The sequence below is a fragment of the Labrus mixtus genome, chromosome 10 (genome assembly GCF_963584025.1).
Source record: "Labrus mixtus chromosome 10, fLabMix1.1, whole genome shotgun sequence".
Lineage (NCBI taxonomy): Eukaryota > Metazoa > Chordata > Actinopteri > Labriformes > Labridae > Labrus > Labrus mixtus.
The window spans coordinates 11476607-11497590 of record NC_083621.1 but is presented as its reverse complement, the minus strand read 5'-3'; the positions used below and the strand labels follow the sequence as shown (position 1 = coordinate 11497590).

Below are 20984 nucleotides of genomic sequence, written 5' to 3'. Positions count from 1 at the left end.
CCAGTGATAACCAGGCACTGGCGGCCATTTGTAATCCTCCCTTTGACTTCTCTGGATAATACATTGCAATCACAGCCTCAGAAATCTGTTAGGCATCCCCATATACAAGAACCCAGAATGAAACAGCCTGATTCCAGCATTGGTCAGGCTGACAGTACAGCTGTTATCTTGTGCCAAGGACTCTTTCTGGAGCTTTAAGGCCTTTTCAGGGCAACTCTCCAACCATTACAGATGGGACTGAGCAGATAATAATGCAAAAGAAACCAGTTTCATATCAAATTCAAACATTGACGGAGGCAGACACAACCCAGAGGACACAGGGTTGTAAGAAGTGTTTGCGAGGCTAAAGGAGCAGTTGGTTTTTGTTGTATCACAGCTCAGTTATAAATATGAAGTTAGTTTTAAAAATGATGTAAATGACAGAAAGTGCGGCTGTTCCATCAAAGTCAACACCGAACTTCAGCGTCTATGAATGAGTGTTTGAGATTGTTTTTTGTAAATGGGAAAAAATAAAAGTAAATGTCAGGACATGGCTTGTTTTTAATGACTACCAGGCAGCCGTCCTCACTCCAGACTGCTGCAGGTGGGTGGAGAGAGAACTTGTGAGTATGTGTGTGTATGTGTGTGTGTGTCTGGGGCTTACAGTGCGGTATTGCATATAGGAAAACAGACTAACGTGGGGACGTAGGTCTGTGTAGACATAATTCTTTGGTTATGATGGAGAGAGATCTCAACTTATTGGATTCTGTCTTCACAATATATAAAAAAACTTTTCTAATGAAAGTTTATCAAGAAATATAAGGATAAGGAGAAATAGAAGGATAATAATGTATGATTCCCTCACATAATTTTCTCTTCATGAAGATCAACTTTATCCTAAAGTTTGTAAAAAAAAGTAGTTTGATAACGACAAAGAGTCTTTTTACCTGCTAGTTTGTAAAGTGTCTTGAGATAACATTGAATTGGCGCTATACAAACAAAGATTGATTGGTTACACTACGTCACACACAATCTTTATTGGTCTAGTTCTCTAAAAAGTCAGGTCAACAATCTTCCTGACAACTAGACATACTCCCCTGATAATGATGAAACAATGCAGTTAAAAGGAAGAGTAGAGATGAATTTGATTGATTAGACTGAATCACAGTCAAAGGTAACTACAAAAACCAAACCTATATAAATACTATGACTGTGTATGTTCAGATAATGATAACATTTCAGTTGACGTGCCTTATTTTGTTGTTTATTTAATCTTTTGTTTTTAGCATATAATTTCCCAAAAGCCCTTAGTCATCATATATCATACATTAGGACTCGTTTCAAGGCAGACGTGAACTATTTTTTTATTAATAGTTCTCACTCTCCTAATTCACTGTAATCAAACCCAAAATAAGCGGCAGATGTTAGTTCAGACATGTTCGTAAAAGAAGTTCAACACAGGGAGGACTTTAACAAGTCTTTTAGACAGCAGGGATTATGAGACAAGAAGTTGAAAACAGCGTGTTCAGCACTGATTGCCCACTGCAGTCCATTGATTCACAGCTTTGTTTTGGCTCTGCCTTTCTAAACTGAAGGTGTCGTGCAGTCACTATTCACTCTGCACACTGTTAATCCATCTGCAAACATTGAACCTTCTTAAATCACTGTTTCCCTTGACCACTACTCCTCACTTCCTCTCCTTCTGCATCATTTCCTCTATTCCATCCTTTATAGAGATTGTACTGCTATAGTGCTGAAATGATTAGCTCCATCTGCTCATTTAATTAACAAACCCTTACTGTGATTGTGTGTATTTTCTTCCTCTGCATCCCAGCAGGCACCAGGTATCATGATTACCATCACTGTGTCTGTTTATGTGTGTAGTTGTGGTTTATTTACTTTATATGCCTGAAATCAATGTAGCATGATTGTGTGAATTTCAGCTTGATTTTTACTAGGGCTGGGAAACCATTAAAAGTTTTAATCGCGTTAATCACATGAGTTCCTGTGATTAATCACAATTAATCGTATTGTTATACGCAAAATCCAATAATGAATTCAAAAGTAGTGTATAGCGCACTTTTATTGTAAATGCACTTCTCAACTTAAACAATGTATTCAAAGCAAATAAATACAAAACGAAAGCTTGTAAGGGCATAATGTCATCCTGTTTGTTATATAAAAAAAAAACTGCCCAGAAAGGTTTTAGGCTAAGAGGTATAATGAAAATGTCGGGACACCATTTTTAAAGTGGGGGAGAGTGTGACAGGTCAATTGAGAACATTGATGTTTATTGTTTGGTTATAGGGGACCCCACAAACACATTTTTGTTGTACTTGTCATTTTGAAATTCTTTAGTTTATAATCTTTTTGAATTCATCTTCAAAGTTGCTAATGTTAATGTATTTTTCTGAACTGCAACATTTTTCAAGCAGTTGATGTTGACATGTTATTAATTAAATGCGCTGCATAATAGAATTGTTGTTTTTCCGTGATGCTCCGGAGTCAGTAAGAAAGCTGTAGTTATTATTCAGCAGCTGAAGAGACTTGTAGGCAGAGTGAATGAAGGTACTGGGTCTTTGTTAAACGCTTAAATAAAGTGAAGACAAGTGAAACGACCTTTCAGCGTCCGCCTGAGTTTCTGGCTGCAACATATTTTGGAGTACTTATCAAATACTCCAGTGATAAGAAAATTCAACTTCGCAGTGGTTACAAATAACTCTAACGACTGCGCCGTCTGGAAGAACTTTAAAATGAAAATGGCCATGTAAAAGTTCCGTACCCTTCTCCATGCTTTATTTATTATTACCCGCTAATTCTTTTCTGACTGTTTCCTCTGTCCTGTGAGCGCCGCAGCAGTAAGCAACATACTAGGCTCGCTCATGATGGCATTTTACAAAATAAAAGCCAGTGAGCAACAGACTTTTACAATAAGAAAATAAATAATAAAAACTGCGTTAATGCGCGATAAAATAATTGTCGGCGATAATTAATTAATGAGTTAACGCGAAAATAACCCGTTAACGTGCCCAGCCCTACTTTTTAGTTATATAGTTTAAATTGACTAGTTTTACTGCTATGTCCAAAAAAAGTATTGTTTTCATATCTACTGGGGAATACATCTGATTGTGGTTGTGATTGAAGTTTCAAATAAGAGCTTGACAGAAAGACCGTCAAAGTCTTTAGAAAGCATGGTTTTAAATTCTTAAACATCACATATTATGCAAAATACACATTCTCGTGTCTCTAGTCAGTCTACAAACCTCCCAATTATGAGAAAAGTCCATCCCCTCTGTCTTTCGTCTGCTCTGCTTTTCAGGGAATGTGTGCTCAAACAGGCCGTCTGGAGATTTTCCCATCATGACATCACAAAGGGCAGTAACCCCTCCCCCATGTGGGTGACACTCCCTAAGCTAGGTGTTTGTTCTGATCTGGAGTCTGCCTTCTCACTGTAAACAATTGGGCATGGTGCACGAAAGCCAGAGCCACATCATCTTCCAAGGGGGTGTGGCCAAACACAGCTCATTAGCATTTAAAGGAATAGTAACAGAAACAGCCTGTTTTTAGCAGGGTTGACATAGAGGGGTTCATAGACATGTATAAAACACAGGATCAGAGTGGATTTATTAAAAAGAAACTTGACAGACATGTTTTGGGGAGCTCTGAGATGTATTTAAACTTGTTGGAAAGAAGTACAATACGTGACCTTTAACTTGGAAAGATGACATTAGGGGGAGTTTTAATAAATTTGACCAAAAAGCTTTTTAGTGTCCAATTACAAGTGCTCTAGAGGATTTTATGTTGTTTAAGAATATGGAAAATGAAGCCAAAGATACAAACCACATATCATGTTTTTATTTAAGAAGGTGTGAAAAAGAGATGCCAAATGAAAAGGCTGAGGGTTGGAACCTCGGCTCTCTATGATCAAACTTTTCCACATGATATAACTTCTCTCTCACTGGTACTGGGTCATCTCTGGCCACTTTGTGCCAGGAACATATGAGTCTGAGTACAACAGATGCCTGTTCAGGGACACCCACAGGGAAAGCTGGGCTGTCTGGGACACAGGCCAGTGTCACCCAAACACACCTACCTCCTCACACAGCTTTAATACTCAGCATTAAGCACGACATGTACAGAGGGCCTAAAAGGTTAACCAATGCATGACTAGCAAACACCCAGGTCAATGAACTATCAGCATGGTAATAGGTTCATGAGGCGGTGAAAACAATTGTTCTCATGCAAAATTAAGACGAGATGGTGTGACATTTAAGTGCGACGTGTAATTTCAAGAAGTCAGTTCAATGCCATGCTCTGTGTGTTCGGACCAAAGAAGTAAGATTTGGAATACAGATTAAAGTTTGTATTTCACATCTCAGGAGGAAACATTGTTTCAAAAAGTTTAATGAATAGCCACAAACACTGAAATTTAAAACGGGTTACCCTTCTCATAACAAGTCCTTATTATGTATTAATTAGTTCCAAAACTGACATTTGAATTATTTTTTCTTTCATCCTCGTACAAAATTTAAAATATTTATCTCACACTAAAAACTTTGCATCTTACAGAAGCCACAGCGATCTGTCACAGTAAAGGCCACCATAGAGCCTGCTGGATCTGGATCTGAATAAGGGAAATCATAATTTTTAGAATGGACTTGTAGAAAACACATTTTTGATCAGCTCTTACATGATCAAATTGTTAATAAGACTCTTGCAGAAATGATCCCAACTGTAAAAACCATGGATCTACCAACATCAAGTTGAAGGGAAATATTAGTGCATCCCTCCACTTCAGATTCCATGTAGGGCAAAATAAGCTGATGAAAGAAAGAAATAAACAAAATGAGTCAACAGCTACACAGGGGGTTGTGATAATAATAACCAAAAGTCTTACAATATTAATGAAAAACAACTAACAACTGATTCTCACAGGCTTTTGGTCGGCGTGCATGTCTGTGAATTTACGTCACCGTGGCATGTTGATCACAGTCGCCAATTGTTCGTTGTTATGTAACTTCCATCTGATGAACTCAATCCATCAGAAACAATAAAAACAAACTCAGGAGAAACAATGAACAGAAACAAAGGCGCGTGAAGGGGAAGAGGCTGGTGAGAGAGGGATGGCATGGAATAATGAAGAAAAAGTAAAAACCCATGAGAGAATTTAGAGGAAGTGAGGGTAATGTTCAAAGAAAATAGCAGATAGAGAAGCTGCACACTGCACTGAGGGTGACACACACATAAAGCACGGTTGCAGGGTACACTATAATTCTCCATGAATATATTAAGAGGCAAGGACTGCTTTATAAAAGATTCTGTTAGTTTAGTGAAGTGCCTGTTAGCGAAAAATGTCAAAACTTCACCTCCACCAAATTAAAAAAATTGTGACTTCTTCAAAGTTCCAAAATGTGTTTATATATGTCCACAATAAACTTCAATGTTGAAACAATCCACATTATTTAATATGAAAAAATTTAATTTAATTAAAAAAAACTAAATGACTCCATTTGTTCTGGACTCTTAAGTATTCTTTTAACACAGTTTGAAAGCAATAACTGTTATTGGTCTGCTTCCTGCTCTGCTGGTATTGGAATAGTGAATAAGTGCATTACTATCACACAACAGACTCTACAGTATTGAGTGGTGGAGCTTCTTTGAACAAAGCGCACAGTAACATAAAACCAAATTAATCCCTTTTCCAATCTAAAAACAAAACCATCTTTTTCCTTCACAGCCAATTATCACAGCTTCAGTCAAATGCAAATTTCAGAACTTCTAGTGGTTTAAAACACACAACACAAAAATACTAATTCAACACTCTCAGCATCTAATATGCATAAGCTTAATGTCAAATTAAGCTCTATTGCTGTTGAACATTGTTTGGTCTCAGGAAAGTCGAACACAGCAGAGTTAAATGTAGTTACAAATAAAAGGCAGAAAAAAGCTATTTAAAATCAGAGTTTGCTTGCATGAAGAAGTCCCTGCTGCAAATCAGAAATAAAATCCATCCTGCTGTCAACAAAATGAAAACAAGTCACACAGAAACAGTCGGACACATGCAAAACAAATTCAACTGCACAATACTGAGATGGTGATAATATCAGAGTAGTCATGAGCGGAGCAGATGTTATTTCTGTGAAATAAAGCGGCCAACTGGACATCGTCCAGACTGCAGCTGATTCTAAAAATTTAGCAGGATTAGTTTGATTCAAATACATGTTTACAACAACAGATCCACAATAACGTCTGGACCTCATTAAGCCGCAAGACGCCTGAAAACACATTTGCCACCGGTGGATTTGATCGCATGCTGTTTTGAATCACCATCAAGTAATTTGTGATCGCACTGATTTTTTCCATTAGATGCTTCGGAGTGTTGATGGGGGGTGGGCATGGGGGGCATTAATGGCAAAGTGATTCATCAGGGGACTGGATTTTTCCCCTCTTCAACCTTCCTGCTGCTGATTAGTCTCCAAGGGCGAACAACGATTCATTAGTCAAACTGAGATGAGCAAGTGGTGACTGATGACACTCTGCATTGAGCCGTATTGACCACCAATTTAACCCACGGATCACATTTTATGAGATTACAACTCTGTATGCATGCTTAAATGAACAATTTCTCCAAGTTCTATGCTAAATTGTTATCTCCAATTTACTGTGAACAACGCCTTTAAAAGCAAAATTGTGTTCCTAACATCTATAATTGTTTTAATATCCAACGACGGCCTGTGTAACAGTGAGTCAGGTTCTGCTGGAAGTTTCTCCCAGTTAAAAGAATGCTAATGGATCGATGGGTCTCCCAACATAATATAACAAGTAGAATCATCTTAACCTTTTTGTAAAGTGTCATGTGATTACTTTGGCGATAAGATTTGGAGCTACATATTAAAAAAAGATGAAATGATTGATTGAAGTCGAAATCCAAGATAGACATAATAACTGATGATTGAATGGAAATTTAAATTCAGACTCATAGACTAGTCTAAGGTAAGAAAAAACAATATATCATTATTAAGTTGAGCTGGGTTATCAATCAATCAATCAATCAATCAATCAATCAATCATTTCTAGGTGAAATACTGCTCCTATTAGGCCTGGCACACACTAAAAGATTTTTAAAATCTTAAACGGTATGGTCACACACTGACCGATTCACTCACCAACAACCAGAGTCTCGAATATCCAAAACGAGTTATCTCGTACGGTCAAATGTGAGTTAAGAGTAAACAAACTTGATGGTCAAGCTGAATGTGGGTAGCTCTTAGCTGGTACGTCCTTTACGGTAAACATTTTGGTCAAAAACGTTTCCTAGACAGTTGGATTGTGTTTTTTTTTTATTTATTTATTTTTACACGACACGTATAAACGTTGGTCCTGAATTTATGACGCCAAATTATTTTTTTACTTTACGTTTTTTGTTGTCGCCATGGTAATGTTTGTTGTGCATCCTGCTTCAGTCAGCTTGCTTCCCTATTGGCTATTGTTCTGTTCAACGTGACAATTCACAGAGTCCGTGCTCGCCGTCCTCTGTGTTCTCCCCACACAACAGGATTTCTGATCGTAAATATTGTACACGTTTAATATTTACTATTTCCAATCAGGCTGCTCCGATCGTCTTTCAAGCAGGGTAAAATCAGTCTCAACAAGGAGAATCTGGCAAGATAATGTTTGGAACGTCAGATAATCGGGACTTTGCTGACTTTGGTCGGAAGGGGGGAATCGGGCCGATTATCTTGTAGTGTGTACCCCGCTTAAGAGATGCCATCTGTCCACTGTGCTGGTTTACATTCCGGCAGTAGAGCAAGTAGCTACAGCCCCATCTAGTGGCATGTGGTTGATTTACAGCTTAGACACAAAATTAAACCACCACTGTTGAACTACATTAATAACATTATTAATAATTAGTCTAACCACCTACTAATTCTGGTGCTGATCAGTGAGGGTGACGCGTTTGATCATTTAGTCGACTTCTTGCACACTTCCCTGACTGTACATTTGTTTGGGAAAGAGACAGAAATTTTCTCAGAACATGCTCCTTATTGGATGTATAACTCTTACATGTTGACAGCGCTTGTAATTAAAAGGTGAAGCAAACAAAAAGCATGATTCATGCAGTACCAGCCCGGCAAAAGTGGGACCCACTAGGAGCAATTCAGACACATGAAAACAGCAAATGCTCTCAAAGCACTCCAGATTGTCTGATTGATTTCCATTATTATTTGCTGTGTAATTGTTATGCTGTCCGATACTCCACTGAGTGCTGTTTGCGTGGGGGTGACTGCATTGTGGTGTTAGCAGCTTTGCAGCAGGGGAGCAGTCAGATTGCTGCTGATGAGTATTGCTGCTGCAGAGGTTGGGGCAAAAAGGAAGATTGTGAAAAATATTTTATGCTCTCTCATAAAGAGTCCAATTGGCACAATGCTGCTCTTTGCTTCAACTACACTGAATGTCTCTCTGGAGACATGCACAGATGTCACTTTCTCCAAACAGGGTTACCTCATTATGACCTTTCCAAATGTTGCAGTGACTCACATGCATGGTAGGAGCAGTGGGGTGTGGGCAGTGAAAGAGCATAAAGATCCATAGAACAGAGGTTTTCAAATTGTGGGAAAGTGAGCCTCCCCTGAAAGAACATAAACTGTGCTGCCCTCGGCCCCCAACAAAAAAAGGTTTCAACAATAAATATGAATAAATAACACCTTTATTTTTAAACATCTTTGTTTCACCTTTTAAACATATTTAATTATCTTTGGCAATTCTTTAAAACAAATTCAAGATTTCAAACATCTTAGTTCTTTTTTTAAAATGGTTTGAACATGGTTTGTGTCATTGTAAGCTCTTTAATGCACTCAGTCTTTTGTTCTCACATTAATGCTTAAATAGTGGTCTACTTTAACCTGATGTTATTAAACCATTTATACTCCACAATCCCCATTAAATTAAAAACAAACTCAAAAATTCACCAAATAAGATCATAAACGTAAGTTGTAATTGGACGGGAAAATTAAAGCAGTGTCTATTGTTTCTGTAACAGAGTATAAAACCAAGCCCGGACAGTATGTGTCCATGTCTCTCTCTCTGGTTGTTCAACTCTCTCTCTCTGTTGAATCTCTGCCCTATTTGACTTTTAAATATAAGAAGTACAGTTGATAGACACACTCCAACTGGATGCTCCTAAAGGTTTGACCTGGAAACAAAGCATTTTTTCCTGCTGGATCCTCCGTTACGTCAGCTGTATGTAGTCCTTGCTTAGGCGAATGAATCTCTGTTTACTTTTTGGTCTTTAGCTCTCTCTGAGAAATGAGAGAAACTACGCTGAGGCGAGGCTGTTCTCATTAGGGCTCAGTATCCACGAGGAGCTGGCCCAGATAAACCTGCTCAGCAAGACTTTCCCTGCAGAGTTACAGTTACTGTGCTAAATATGCAAAAGCAAGGCAACACACAGCAGAACATACTCTGTGTTAGACAGATTTTAAGTCTGTGTGCTGCAGTCCAATCAGCCCCCTAAAATGTGTGTGTGTGTGTATGCCCATGTAAGCGAGACTGTGGGACTTAGATTGTGAGTGAAAGTAAGCCGGTGTTTGTAATAATTGGGTTTAGTCAAGAGTTACACAGTTCTAAGAGCATTACACACTTGACTGTGATTGATAAAATACACTTGGCGTTGTGGTCAACGTCCATAAGTACTTTACTGTAGAGCATTAGGCCTTGGATAATGACACACAAACACTCTAATGTTTGCAGAGATAATTGGACTTTTGGCAACAGCTTCCTGAATAAGCACAATTAATTCATTAGGGGTCCTTCTAATGTCCAGGCGATGAACTAAAGATGAACTTTAAGCCGTGTAACATTGAGATATGTGCAATCTGAAAGGAGCCAAGAAGCAAAGCCACACAGACACAGGAAACTGTAGACAAAAACACTAAAGCCGGCGTGGGAAAGGTTGATCTTTTTATTAACTCTCAGCTTAAAATCAATGTTCAGTGGATAGGTGTCACTTCCTCTATGGCCTCAAGACTTTCAGCTCTTATTCTTTTGCTTCTATTTCAACACCTTACTGGGTTAAATACAGCATTACTTTTTGTCCAATTGTGTTTGTAGGGTTGGTGTTGACTGTACAAGGTCCCAACATTTGTATTGAGGAAGAAGAGATTAAAATAAACAGAGGCTTCATCCATCTCTTTCTTGGAAGTTAAAGGGAATAAAGCCTTTAAAATAGAAACTTTCATGTTGGTGCTAATATTAATGTAAAATATAAGACATACTGCAGGGAGTTTTTGTAGAGATGGATGATGTCTAAGCTTTTCCTTCATAAGAAGTCTTCAAATTCATTTTAAATTGTGTTTCAAGTTGAATTGGAGAGAATGAGCCTTTTTAAGGAAGAACATCTAGAGAGTGATGTTTCCCCACTAAGACGATTACCCCGGTGGGCCGCCAGTATATTAGCCGACAAATATGATTTGTTAAATGTCTTTTTTTACGTGTATAAGATCGCCATCCCTGATGATACAGTATACAAACTTCCCTGGCTCTCCGCCTCACATCTGATGACCTGCAGTGCGTCTTCTTGTACATGCCTCCTGTCAATGAATTGTTTAAGGTGCAACATCTCATGTGAAATATGAACCTTCTCTTACTGCTGTTTGAATCATTTTGTGCCATCTGCACACTATGTTTTGGATCATTTCGATATGTTATGTAATGAACAATCCTTGTCCACATGTCTATCACCTGTTGTGATAACAGAATATTGAGGGAACATTTTCAATTAAGCATCTTTAGAAATCGTTATAAAATGTATAAAACTGCTGGTGGGAAGCCTAACGTCAAAAGATCAGACACAAACAGGCCTAGAGAAACGGGAAAGGAGATGGGGTGGTGTGAATTAAGAGAGGAGAGGTGCAGGTGACTGTATGTATGTGTGTGTGTGTGTGTGTGTGTGTGTGTGTGTGTGTGTGTGAGCAGATTAAAGTGGGCATATTAAGCCTCTTAAAAAAGTTGCACAATTAATGTAAAAACTAGCCTTATAATTACAGATAACTTAACTTTATATAAATCTGGCAAGTTATTTAAACATTTTGAACAGACAACCCTTTCACCACCTCCACTGCAACAGCACCATTATGTGGGAAACACTGAAGAGGTTTTCAAAAGTGAACAACAGACCTAAAAGAAACGGAACATGTGAAATAGGGCCGGTCCTTTTGGTAAAAGCTGAAGGTGGTCACATTAGTGCCACCTCGATGTGTGAAATGATTTTCTGTTGATTGAATTAAGAACGTGTGTAAGAATCTCAGAAAATCTGCATGATTGGTGCCACAATTCAACCTCCCTTAATACCTTGATTTGAGGAACACATTTAGATTTCTGTAAATGTGATGAAATATCTCCTCTCCTTAACATTATATAAGAAAGTACGTCACCAAGCATTTAACACAGGGCGAGTTTGACTTGATGCTACAGACACATTCTGTCCGTACTCAAAAAGTATTCTACTTTTATATCTGCTTGAAAGAGAATGACAGACAAACAGCAGGACTCACCTTGGTCTAGAGACTTGGCAGGAGCCCAGCTTTTGAAGTAGTCATCCTGAATGGAAACACACAAGAAACTGGGTTATAAAAAAATAACTTCACACTGAGCACATCATGATTGGATTATTTTGTAGAGCTGACAGAACACAGCCTAAATACTAAACAGATGGCTGATAAAACATAGCTTTATTCTTCTCTGCTTTTGTTCTTTCATGCATTTGCTTTGTAAAAAAATAAACTATTGTGTAAAAAAAAAAAGAAAATCGCAAAATAAAGGGAGGGAGGGGTTCACGCTTGATCAGGCATTTAACATGAGACACAAGTAACAAGTAAAGAAAATCTTATAGAATACACACCAGAGAGTAAATGCAGGGACAGGCTCTAGTAAAAAAAATAAATGATATATTGATAGAGTATGAATATTAAATATTGAGGTAAATATGAATGTCTTTTGCCCCAAAAAAACAAGTAAGAAAAAATGCGCTCAGAAAAACACGTCAGAAGTTGAAGGATTTTGAGGAGAAGAATGTGGTTTGAATTTCAACTGATGGTGTATAACAACTGTAAATGTTTGAAAGAAGAGCACAAAAGCTTATTGTTCACAAGGAGAATGGTCCACAGTCACAGAAGAAGAAGCCCCTTAGCAAATAAATTATTAAACAGAAAATAATTGGCTTGTCTCAGCTCAGCTTATTTGAGAAGAGAGTTGGATTTTCAAAGCCAAACACACTTTCAATCAGAGCGGACTCTCAGAAGTCTCCCATTCTGCAGAGCAATTTAAAAAAACCATTACGTAGAGAGCCACAGCTTAAACATTATTGTTAACATGCATACAACACAGTGAAAGATTGTCTAAGTGGAAGGTGTTTTCAGTACAGTGAAGCAGGAGGACGCACCCCAAAAATCAAAGATTCTGTGGAACTGTATTGATCCTTTAATTGTACCGAACAACACAATATGAATATGTGATTTTTAAATAATGTAATAACAATATGTGGTGCCATTAATAAGTTCCAATTAGCTCAAACCCGGAGTTTATTTGTCTATCGGCTTGTCTTTGTGTCATACAAAGTCAGTGGCGCTTCCAAAGGGATGGAACAGGCCCCCCTTGAAATCTTATTTGCATGACAACCCCAAATTATAAACTTTCATTGTCAGACTAACTGGCAATAGTTGGGTACCAAAAAGTTTCTAATAAATGTATATTTTTTAAATAGACAGTGTGCAGGAGGTGGCAGGTTAAAGTATTTTATAGTGTGACACTGGAAGACATCTTCTTTTTGAGTCCTTTAACAATCCTACAAGATGTACAGTATTATGTTGACATTCTCCTGTGTTACTTAAAGTAGATAAAATAAGTGGAGATAGAGATGTCAAATACATTTATTTTTGCACACCCACAGATTCCATGCCACCCCTGCATTACCTCAGTGCCCTAGTTAGGACTAGACACGCCCCTGTACAGAATACCTGTTGTTTCTCCTGAATTAAAAATGAATAGAAAAGCTTTTTTTCCCGTCCACTTAATTGGCAGTAATTTGTCTGAGTGCAGCTAATAGCTCATTTGGGAACCACCTGAATGCATCAAATTGGTGTTAAAGCATGGCCATTATAACCATGACTCATTCCAACCGGTGAAATGTATCCATGCTGACTTTGCTGAGTAAGAAAGCATTGTTTTTTTTTAGATATATAATTATTGTTTTGTTTTATTGGGATAAATTCAGACTTGTGAAATGTGAAATTTGTATACATATCACACAGTGCTTATGAATGCTAAAATTGGGGTTTGTATTATGTTTATCATTAGTTGGAATAAATCAGAATCAGAAATACTTTATTAATCTCAGAGAGATTTTTTTAAATAAAATAAGCTTTGCTCATTTAGTCATTTGAATTGTTTCCTTAAAGCACTAACAGCACTACACACTCACATATGCACACACCGACACACACACACTCACAAGCACACACAGATTGGTGGTGTCTGCATCTAAAATAGTGCCCGCAGCGCACCATATGTGTGTCAGCGGGGAGTGAGCCCATGTCAGTGACACTATGTGAACTGGACAGAGAAAACCTGCTGGGTCTGAAAGCAAGATCTCTGCCTCCCTTATTATTGAATAAAAGAGAGAAGGGGAGAGGGGGGGGGGGGAGAGAGAGAGAGAGAGAGCGAGAGAGAGAGAGAGAGGCAAAATATTCCAGGTGTAGGGAAGAGCAAAATGGACAGTTGACCTACTCATTTAGTCCTTGTTCTATAAATGACGACTGCTGACACTTGAGCCAGCTTAAGAGTTTGAAGTGGGGAGATGAAACCTAATTAGCTTCTCCCTAAGGTCCTCCCTTCTTTTTTCTCTTCTCTTATGTCCATCTTTCTCTCTTTGTGCCTATTATAAAAGAATCCATTATGGCTGTGAAAGTGCAAAGTAGGACATTACTCCATTCAGACAAATCTGAGTCCATTCAAATTTGAATCGTTGTGTATACAGTGACAATTACATCAGAGAGTGAAAATACTTCAATCTCTCAATGTGAGGGTATTAGTTATATATAAATAATCATTAATTTATCAAAAGTGTTTGACTTTTATCTCATCTTAGAAATATAAATTTTTCCAGCATTCTGACCTCAACCACCTCATCCAGTCTGACAAGCTGCAAACCAACAACAGACTCTGCCTTCTTAATCAGTCTGTTGGCATCCTCTGTTACAATGCCTGCTACACCCTAGCACACATTACTAAAGAAGAGAGTGCTTGCAACAACAGACTGATAGAACATGCTGAGCATTTTTCTGCAGATGTTAAAGGGCCTGACTGTGGCCTGCATGTCAGGTAGTCCATGATCCATAAAACCAGGGGGGCTTCCACCTGCATGTCATCCAGCTTCTCCTTCAGCAGCCTGGGCTGGACGATATTAAAGCCCTTGAGAAGTCGAAGAACACAATCCGCACTGGCTCTGTCCAGGAAGGCGTATGCTCTCTGCAGCAGGTATATGACTGCGTCAACCACACCCATGTCAGGACCATGCACAAACTGCAGGGGGTCTGCAGTGATCTGAACATACTGCTGGTCTGATGTGTCCTCAGATATGAACTCAGCCTCTCCATGACCTTCATCAGGTGAGAGGTAAGTGTAAGGCTGGTAGTCATCCAGGGATGCAGGGTGTACCTTCTTGGGTACAAGCAAAGCACAGGAAATCTCTGTAGTTGCAGACTCATGTTGAAGAGCTGGTGGAGTCTCCTCAGCTCTCTCATCACCTGATCAGCTGTAATTTTAAGTCCAGTCTTAAGAGTGCAGTGTGAGGCAGAGTCTAGATTGGATGTCAGCAGAGGTGAGAGTAACAGAGACACGGCTGAGTTGGAGCTGCTGTAGGAGTAAGAGGGAGGCTGTGGGAAGTTCAAGAGTATACCCAGGTCACAGCTCAAATGAACAGCAGGGAGGTTTGTGGATGTGTGTGAGCCTGAGTCAATCAGGACCTTTCATTTATTTGTTTCTGAACTGATCACAGACGTTTCTTTACCTGCTTTAAAACGTGTCATTTTGTATTTTTGTGGCTTTATATTTTATTTACATGGCCTATGTACCTCGAGTTAAAGAAGCTCATTGACTACTTCGGTGTTGAAAGACGTATGGTGGAGACTCCCTCTGCTGGGATGGACTAGTACCTATTTTGGGCAATTATAAATACACGCTGAAGAAGAGCGCCTGCCGTTCATGTGGCAATTAAAGTACAATTTGTGTGCTGTCCTAATTGTTTTTCTTCTTTGAAAATGTTTCAGGATTCAGCAGTTGTTTTACGTTGAAAGGGAGTTGAGCGTGTTTCCTCTATAATTGAGCCTGCAGTCAAACCTTTACAAAAACTGTAATAGTGGGCAGGTTGATAAAAAAACGACTTGGTATCGTATATGTTCCCAGAAAGAGTCATTGAAAGTACAGAATTTAGTATAAAAAGGGGAAACCGCTTGAACCTCCTCAACCAGCCTAGCCTAAATTATCTCAGCCCATCCAAAAGCTGGAATCCTGGTACCGTACCTGATAACAGGTCATTAAATATTAGCATTCACTGGCTCCTGGTCAAGCCTCGCATGACATACAAAAGCCTCCTCCTCACCTACGAATCACTGCAAGACCTTGCCCTCCAGTACCTTTCAGACCATCTCCACCTGTACACTTTACCCTAAAACCTCCCTAAATCTCTTTGGGTTGAAAATGAGTAAAGTGTCATGAAATGTCATATAAAGCCTTCAGATGACTGGACGTTGTTAAAGCAGCCAATTAAAGCCCATGGATTTGTTATGAGATTATACTAGATCAGGTGACTCATGCAGGTGTCCTAATACTTTTGGCCATGTACTATGAGATTCCCTGAATTCACCTCCAGTATGTCAGACATGCAAACTAATCACAGGTTTGTAATACAGAAAGTTGAACTTTATTATACTTCAAAGACTTTGATTGGAATTACAACACTTGCTTCAGGGTAGGAAACACATCAAACAACTACAGCGACTTTTGCAAAATAAGATCACATTACGTCCGACCAGCAACTAAACCTGCTGCATTTAAATCAGCAGCACCTGTCCAGCTCTGCAATACCTAAAAGCAAGGGCATACTGCAGTATGCTTTATAAAAGTATTATGAAATTACAAAAACAATGCATTTACTTACCTCTGCTTCCTTTAAATGATTGCACAGCAGAGGCAGAGGAAGAGATGGGCGAGGAGAGAGAGAGAGAAAGAGAGAGAAAGAGAGAGAGAGAGAGAGAGAAAGGTCAGCACAGTATGCTTTGCCTGTCAGATCTATTACAACCCTTTGTTACTCATTCTGAACACCGAGCTCAGCTCCAGAGACTTGTTTAATAGGAATCTGATTCAGAGGGTGGTGAAATACCAAAGGACTCAGACAAACACACACTCTCACACACACACACACACACACACACATACATGCAGCCTTATAAGAAAGCCTTCTTTGATGAGGCATGTAATTTGAAACACATCTTGGACAAATTGTACAGGCTTAAAGTGGAGGCACGGTGTACAGGAATAAACGGCTATGGAGTAAAAAAGACGGTGAGGCAGGGAGGTTGTGGGAAAGGCAGGATTAAAAATGTAGGAATTTATATTTGAAGGAGACGAGAGGATGTTTTTTCTCGTATCTAGTATGTCATGACTTTGCAAAGTGAAACATACTCATATTATTTTATTTTATAATTCAGTTAGGCTACAGCATGACTCCAGAGTTTTGGCATCTGTAACCGTATCAAAATTAAAAATGGTTAAAGAAAGATGGACGACTAGACAGGAGAATAATGAAGAGAAATAGCTTAACTAATAGCTAGCCATTGCTGAAAAATGTAAATTCATCTTCACATCTATCTACTATATTTTAAAATGATCCATTTCGATAAAGTATCATTTTGGTATTCCACTGCCTGGAAATGAAGGACACTCTGCTTTTGATAATGATAATGGGTTAGCTGTTCAGGCTTATTATAGATGAACTTACTGTCAATGTCAGTATATTGTACTACGACTGATACAACTATTACTGATAATAACAGTAGACACACAGAATCTTGGGGAAAAAAAGGAGATCAAACCCCATTACACAGTAAAATATCAATTTATTTAATGAATGTTCCCACTTCAGTATTTACAGTACACACTGTGGTGTTTTAAAGATTGTGAAGCCTTCCAAGCCAAATCAGTGATCAATTTTAGGATGAATAATGTCATACACATGTGAAGTGAACATAACACCTTACTATTCTCCCTTAACTCTTAGTGTTTAACCTGCTGTGTACCTGTTTACAACACCGCAGAGACTTTGGGGAACCACCTGATGCATTTGGGCTGATATGAGGCTAAGAGGAGATAACTGCGTGAATAAACCAAATCCTGTAGGATAAACACACCTGTGGTCTTGTTGATTCGTGTACCATCTGGTCAATGTGTGACATGTTGGTGTTTTCAGATCATTTCATTTCGACCCGCAGCTACAACCATGTTGTGTGTAACACAAAAGTGTTTTATCTGTTAGCATCAGATAATAGCCATTTCCATTTTCTCTGTCTAGCAGAGGACTGCCGCTGCGGTGCTGCAGGCTGATATGAGCGGTCACAGGTTTTACCAGCTGGCTTTACTGTAGCTTCACAGCGATTACTACTAGACCTCTTATTATTCCCTCTAAGTCTCAGGGATGACCTTTCCTTGCCTAGGACCTCCATTAATATTTTAGTGCGCTCATCTCAGAAGCATTAACTGCTCTCTGCGACACTGCCCCAATGTCATTCAAACCCTTTAAAGTGATTACAAGGAGATAAAACTCAGTCGTTATAATCATAACGCCTCTGATGGAGGTAGTGCTGGAATGTTTTAGTAGGTAAGAGACTTTCACAGCAGAGGAAGTCTTTCAAGCGTGTCCATTTAAAAATTACAAACACTGGCTGGCAACTTAAAACTTTCAATCTTTAATTAAGTTGTTTTTAGGGTTTAATTAGAATCTGTTCTAAATGTGGCACAACATCTGCCAGTGAAAATGAGATTCCTTTATTATGAAATTGTACATGTTGCAGTTTATTTAGCAGCACCTCCATTTTAATTACGGTTAATTGACTGCATGTTTGCGTTCAAACACCTCCATGTCGCAGTGATTACATCCATTAGACGCTGCTGTTTAGCAGCTGAACGATCAAGTGAAACTAGGCTGCAGTGTTCAGACAGTCTCCCCTGAGGAAGAGAAGGGGCAGATACATAATAGTAAAGAGATGGAAACAAGCTGGTGAAAACTACAAATCAGCATATCCGGCTGTGTTGTGCTCCTTGTGGACCCACGATTGTGGTGTCAAGGTCAGTCTCTCAGTCAGAATTCTGAGTTTTGCTGTGGTAAACATAAAACTAAATACTTTCTGTTTTGCAGAGCAACACAAACATTATAGTATAGCTGTTGTATAAGCATATTACTCAATCTGAGGACAGCACACACAAACATCCCGTTACAGTTGAAGAAAGTCATTGAGTCATCAAGTTAGGTAGTAGTAAATCAACAAAATGTATAAAGTATGATAAACAGGTTATGATGACCAGAATGTTATAAAACTTAAAATGTTTAGATCTGATAGATCTGGATCAATATCTGTTAATGAAGAGTGATGGGGAGTTTGAAAACTGCCATGTGGCATGCCACTTCGATTGGGCACCGGCATGCCAGTGTTGTTCCTAGTATGCTAGTTTTATAGCGATATGTGCCTATAGTTTTGGGACATGGCACCATAAGTACAGCGGTATCTTCCGTAGCTGATAGCATGCCGGTTGTGGGCCAGCGCCATGTACCAGTCGTCTCTCACACCAGTACCGTCCATCTTTTCACCACTCTACCCTAGTTGGGGTGTTAGCCAGCAATGCTGCTGCCAACTTAATAAGATGAAGGGAACCAGTCATCTCCCAAATATGGTTCGAAGGAACCACCACTGATGTTAAAGCTGTTTTTGAATCATGTTCAGTCTCTTTTATAATGATACAACTTAAGTGCAATAGTTAACGCTCTTTCCATTGGTATTAAATTAGCGAGAACTGTTTCCTCCTGAAATATATATAGAGTTATTTAAATCAAAATCGTGAAAGTGCAATTACTAGCTGACTACTGAATGGCGGTAACAACTACTTGTCAAGAGTATATACTTCAGTCAGGGGCAGCTCAGGTTCCTCTCCTTTTTTTGAAACCAAATCAGTACAGAAATGACACATTTGCAGGGTATGAATGAGTCAAGTAACCCGTGCTTTCATTTGACTTGTGAGGACAGTCTTCATTCCAAGTCCTTCATTTCTGAGATGACCTCTTCACAGTCTTTGTGTCTCCCAGGGCTCCAGCAGGTCAGCTCATTTTTTTCCACCTCTCCAGTTTAAAGTGAAGGGCTTGGGATCTCATCTGATAGCTGATCCCTGAGGAAGTGTGTGACCGGAAAACGTATAGAAGGATTGGAATTGATTGAGAGGCGAAACAAAGTGAGGACGGCCTCAGCCCGATTAGCTCCTGTCAGCAGAAGGAACCTCAAATGAAAGTGTGTGTGTGTGTCTGTGTGTGTGTGTGTGTGTGTGTGTGTGTGTGTGCACACTCGCTTTTACTCACAAGTTGGTTTGCACAAATACTCTCATTGAGATTAAAATAGGCAAAGCAGTGCCCGAAGTGCTGACTGAGGATATCATAATCAGGGGATGAGAATGCAAATCGCGCCTCTCTCTGGAAACTAAACAGCATTAAAGATTTACTCTGTACTTTCAGCATTATATTCAACTGCCTGGATACTTGCCCAATTCCCTACCTCCCTCATCTTCCCTCCATAGTTTCAAATTCATTCCCCTCATCTTCTTCTCCGTCTCGTTTCTGTCTCCCTCCCAAGACTCTGCTCTCCTCTTAAAGCTGCATCCCACTTATAGTCAAGCACTGGTCTGGGATCTGATCAGCATCGTCTTTTGAAGCTGATATATGAGCTCTGGCTATCAGAGTAATAAACATGGTGGAGTTTCAGAGTCACACTGAATCAGATGACTTCACTGTTTGGCTTCGTGAGCAGGGAGGCATGCTGAATGCGGGCCGTAGTGGAAACACTATCTCTTTTTTTTTTAGAAAAGCTACACACAACCCCTGAAGAGAAGTTGTACACTTCTATGAGCAAGTTCTCAGTGGAAACCTGATCAGTAGGAAAAGAAAAACAATTTATCTAAATTTAATTGCTTTGATTTGTGATTTTAGCTGTTCATGTTAAATAACAAAAACAAGAAAAAACATCTCCAAAACTTTATTAAAACCTTAACTGAAGTTATTTCAAGAAATCCAACAAAAAAAGGACTTCACATGAACCTCTGAGAGGACATACAGTATAGACGATTAGACTTCTTCATATAGACAAATTACTAGGATCAGGGTTGCTAATGCGTTTGAGGGCATTACAAGCGAATAATGCTGTGACAGGAGATCGAGCCCGTTTTAACGTGAGGTCGTGTGGGTTAGCTTTCACTGGCCGGGTATAAACTCATCTGTCAGCGGTGCTATTACTGCAGCTGCAGAGTCAAACTGAGCACGCTCACAGCAGACAAACAGCGAGAGCAGAGATGTGGAGTTTTTTTTACGGTCAGCAGAGATATTCACCAACAGATGGCTGTATGTGTGTGAATGTGGAAGTCTCAAAGGCTCAAAACACTGAAAACTCATCGTAACAAAACGCATCATAGTTTTGCCTAACATTCAAAGGAAGTGACACTACCGTGTGACCCTGTCACTTCTGTTACTCTATTATAGATCATCAAATTGCATTTCTTACAAGACTTTGAAACACTCTGAATTTTTTTTTTTTTTTTTAAATGGGGGGAATGCGGTGGATCAATTTCACACAAAAGAGAGAATTGTGGATTTTTGAGAGTTCTCTTTCTCAGCACATATTTGCGGTGTGCAGTGTGGG

The 20984-nt window shown here is 39.1% G+C and overlaps 1 protein-coding gene and 1 long non-coding RNA gene across 3 annotated transcripts in view; both read right to left on the bottom strand.

The window, feature by feature from the left end:
- spock1 (SPARC (osteonectin), cwcv and kazal like domains proteoglycan 1) overlaps nucleotides 1-20984 on the bottom strand; it is a 100588-nt gene that overhangs the window by 42171 nt on the left and 37433 nt on the right. For both annotated transcript variants that reach the window (XM_061048226.1, XM_061048228.1), the window contains exon 3: nucleotides 11532-11577. In XM_061048226.1, the coding sequence (XP_060904209.1) occupies nucleotides 11532-11577 (46 nt within the window). The remainder of the gene's footprint in view (nucleotides 1-11531; nucleotides 11578-20984) is intronic.
- On the bottom strand, nucleotides 3774-5101 carry LOC132982009 (uncharacterized). The gene is made up of 3 exons (XR_009674663.1): nucleotides 4913-5101; nucleotides 4737-4799; nucleotides 3774-4603 (listed from the first exon to the last, which is right to left on the bottom strand). It is a non-coding gene; the product is annotated as an uncharacterized LOC132982009 (long non-coding RNA).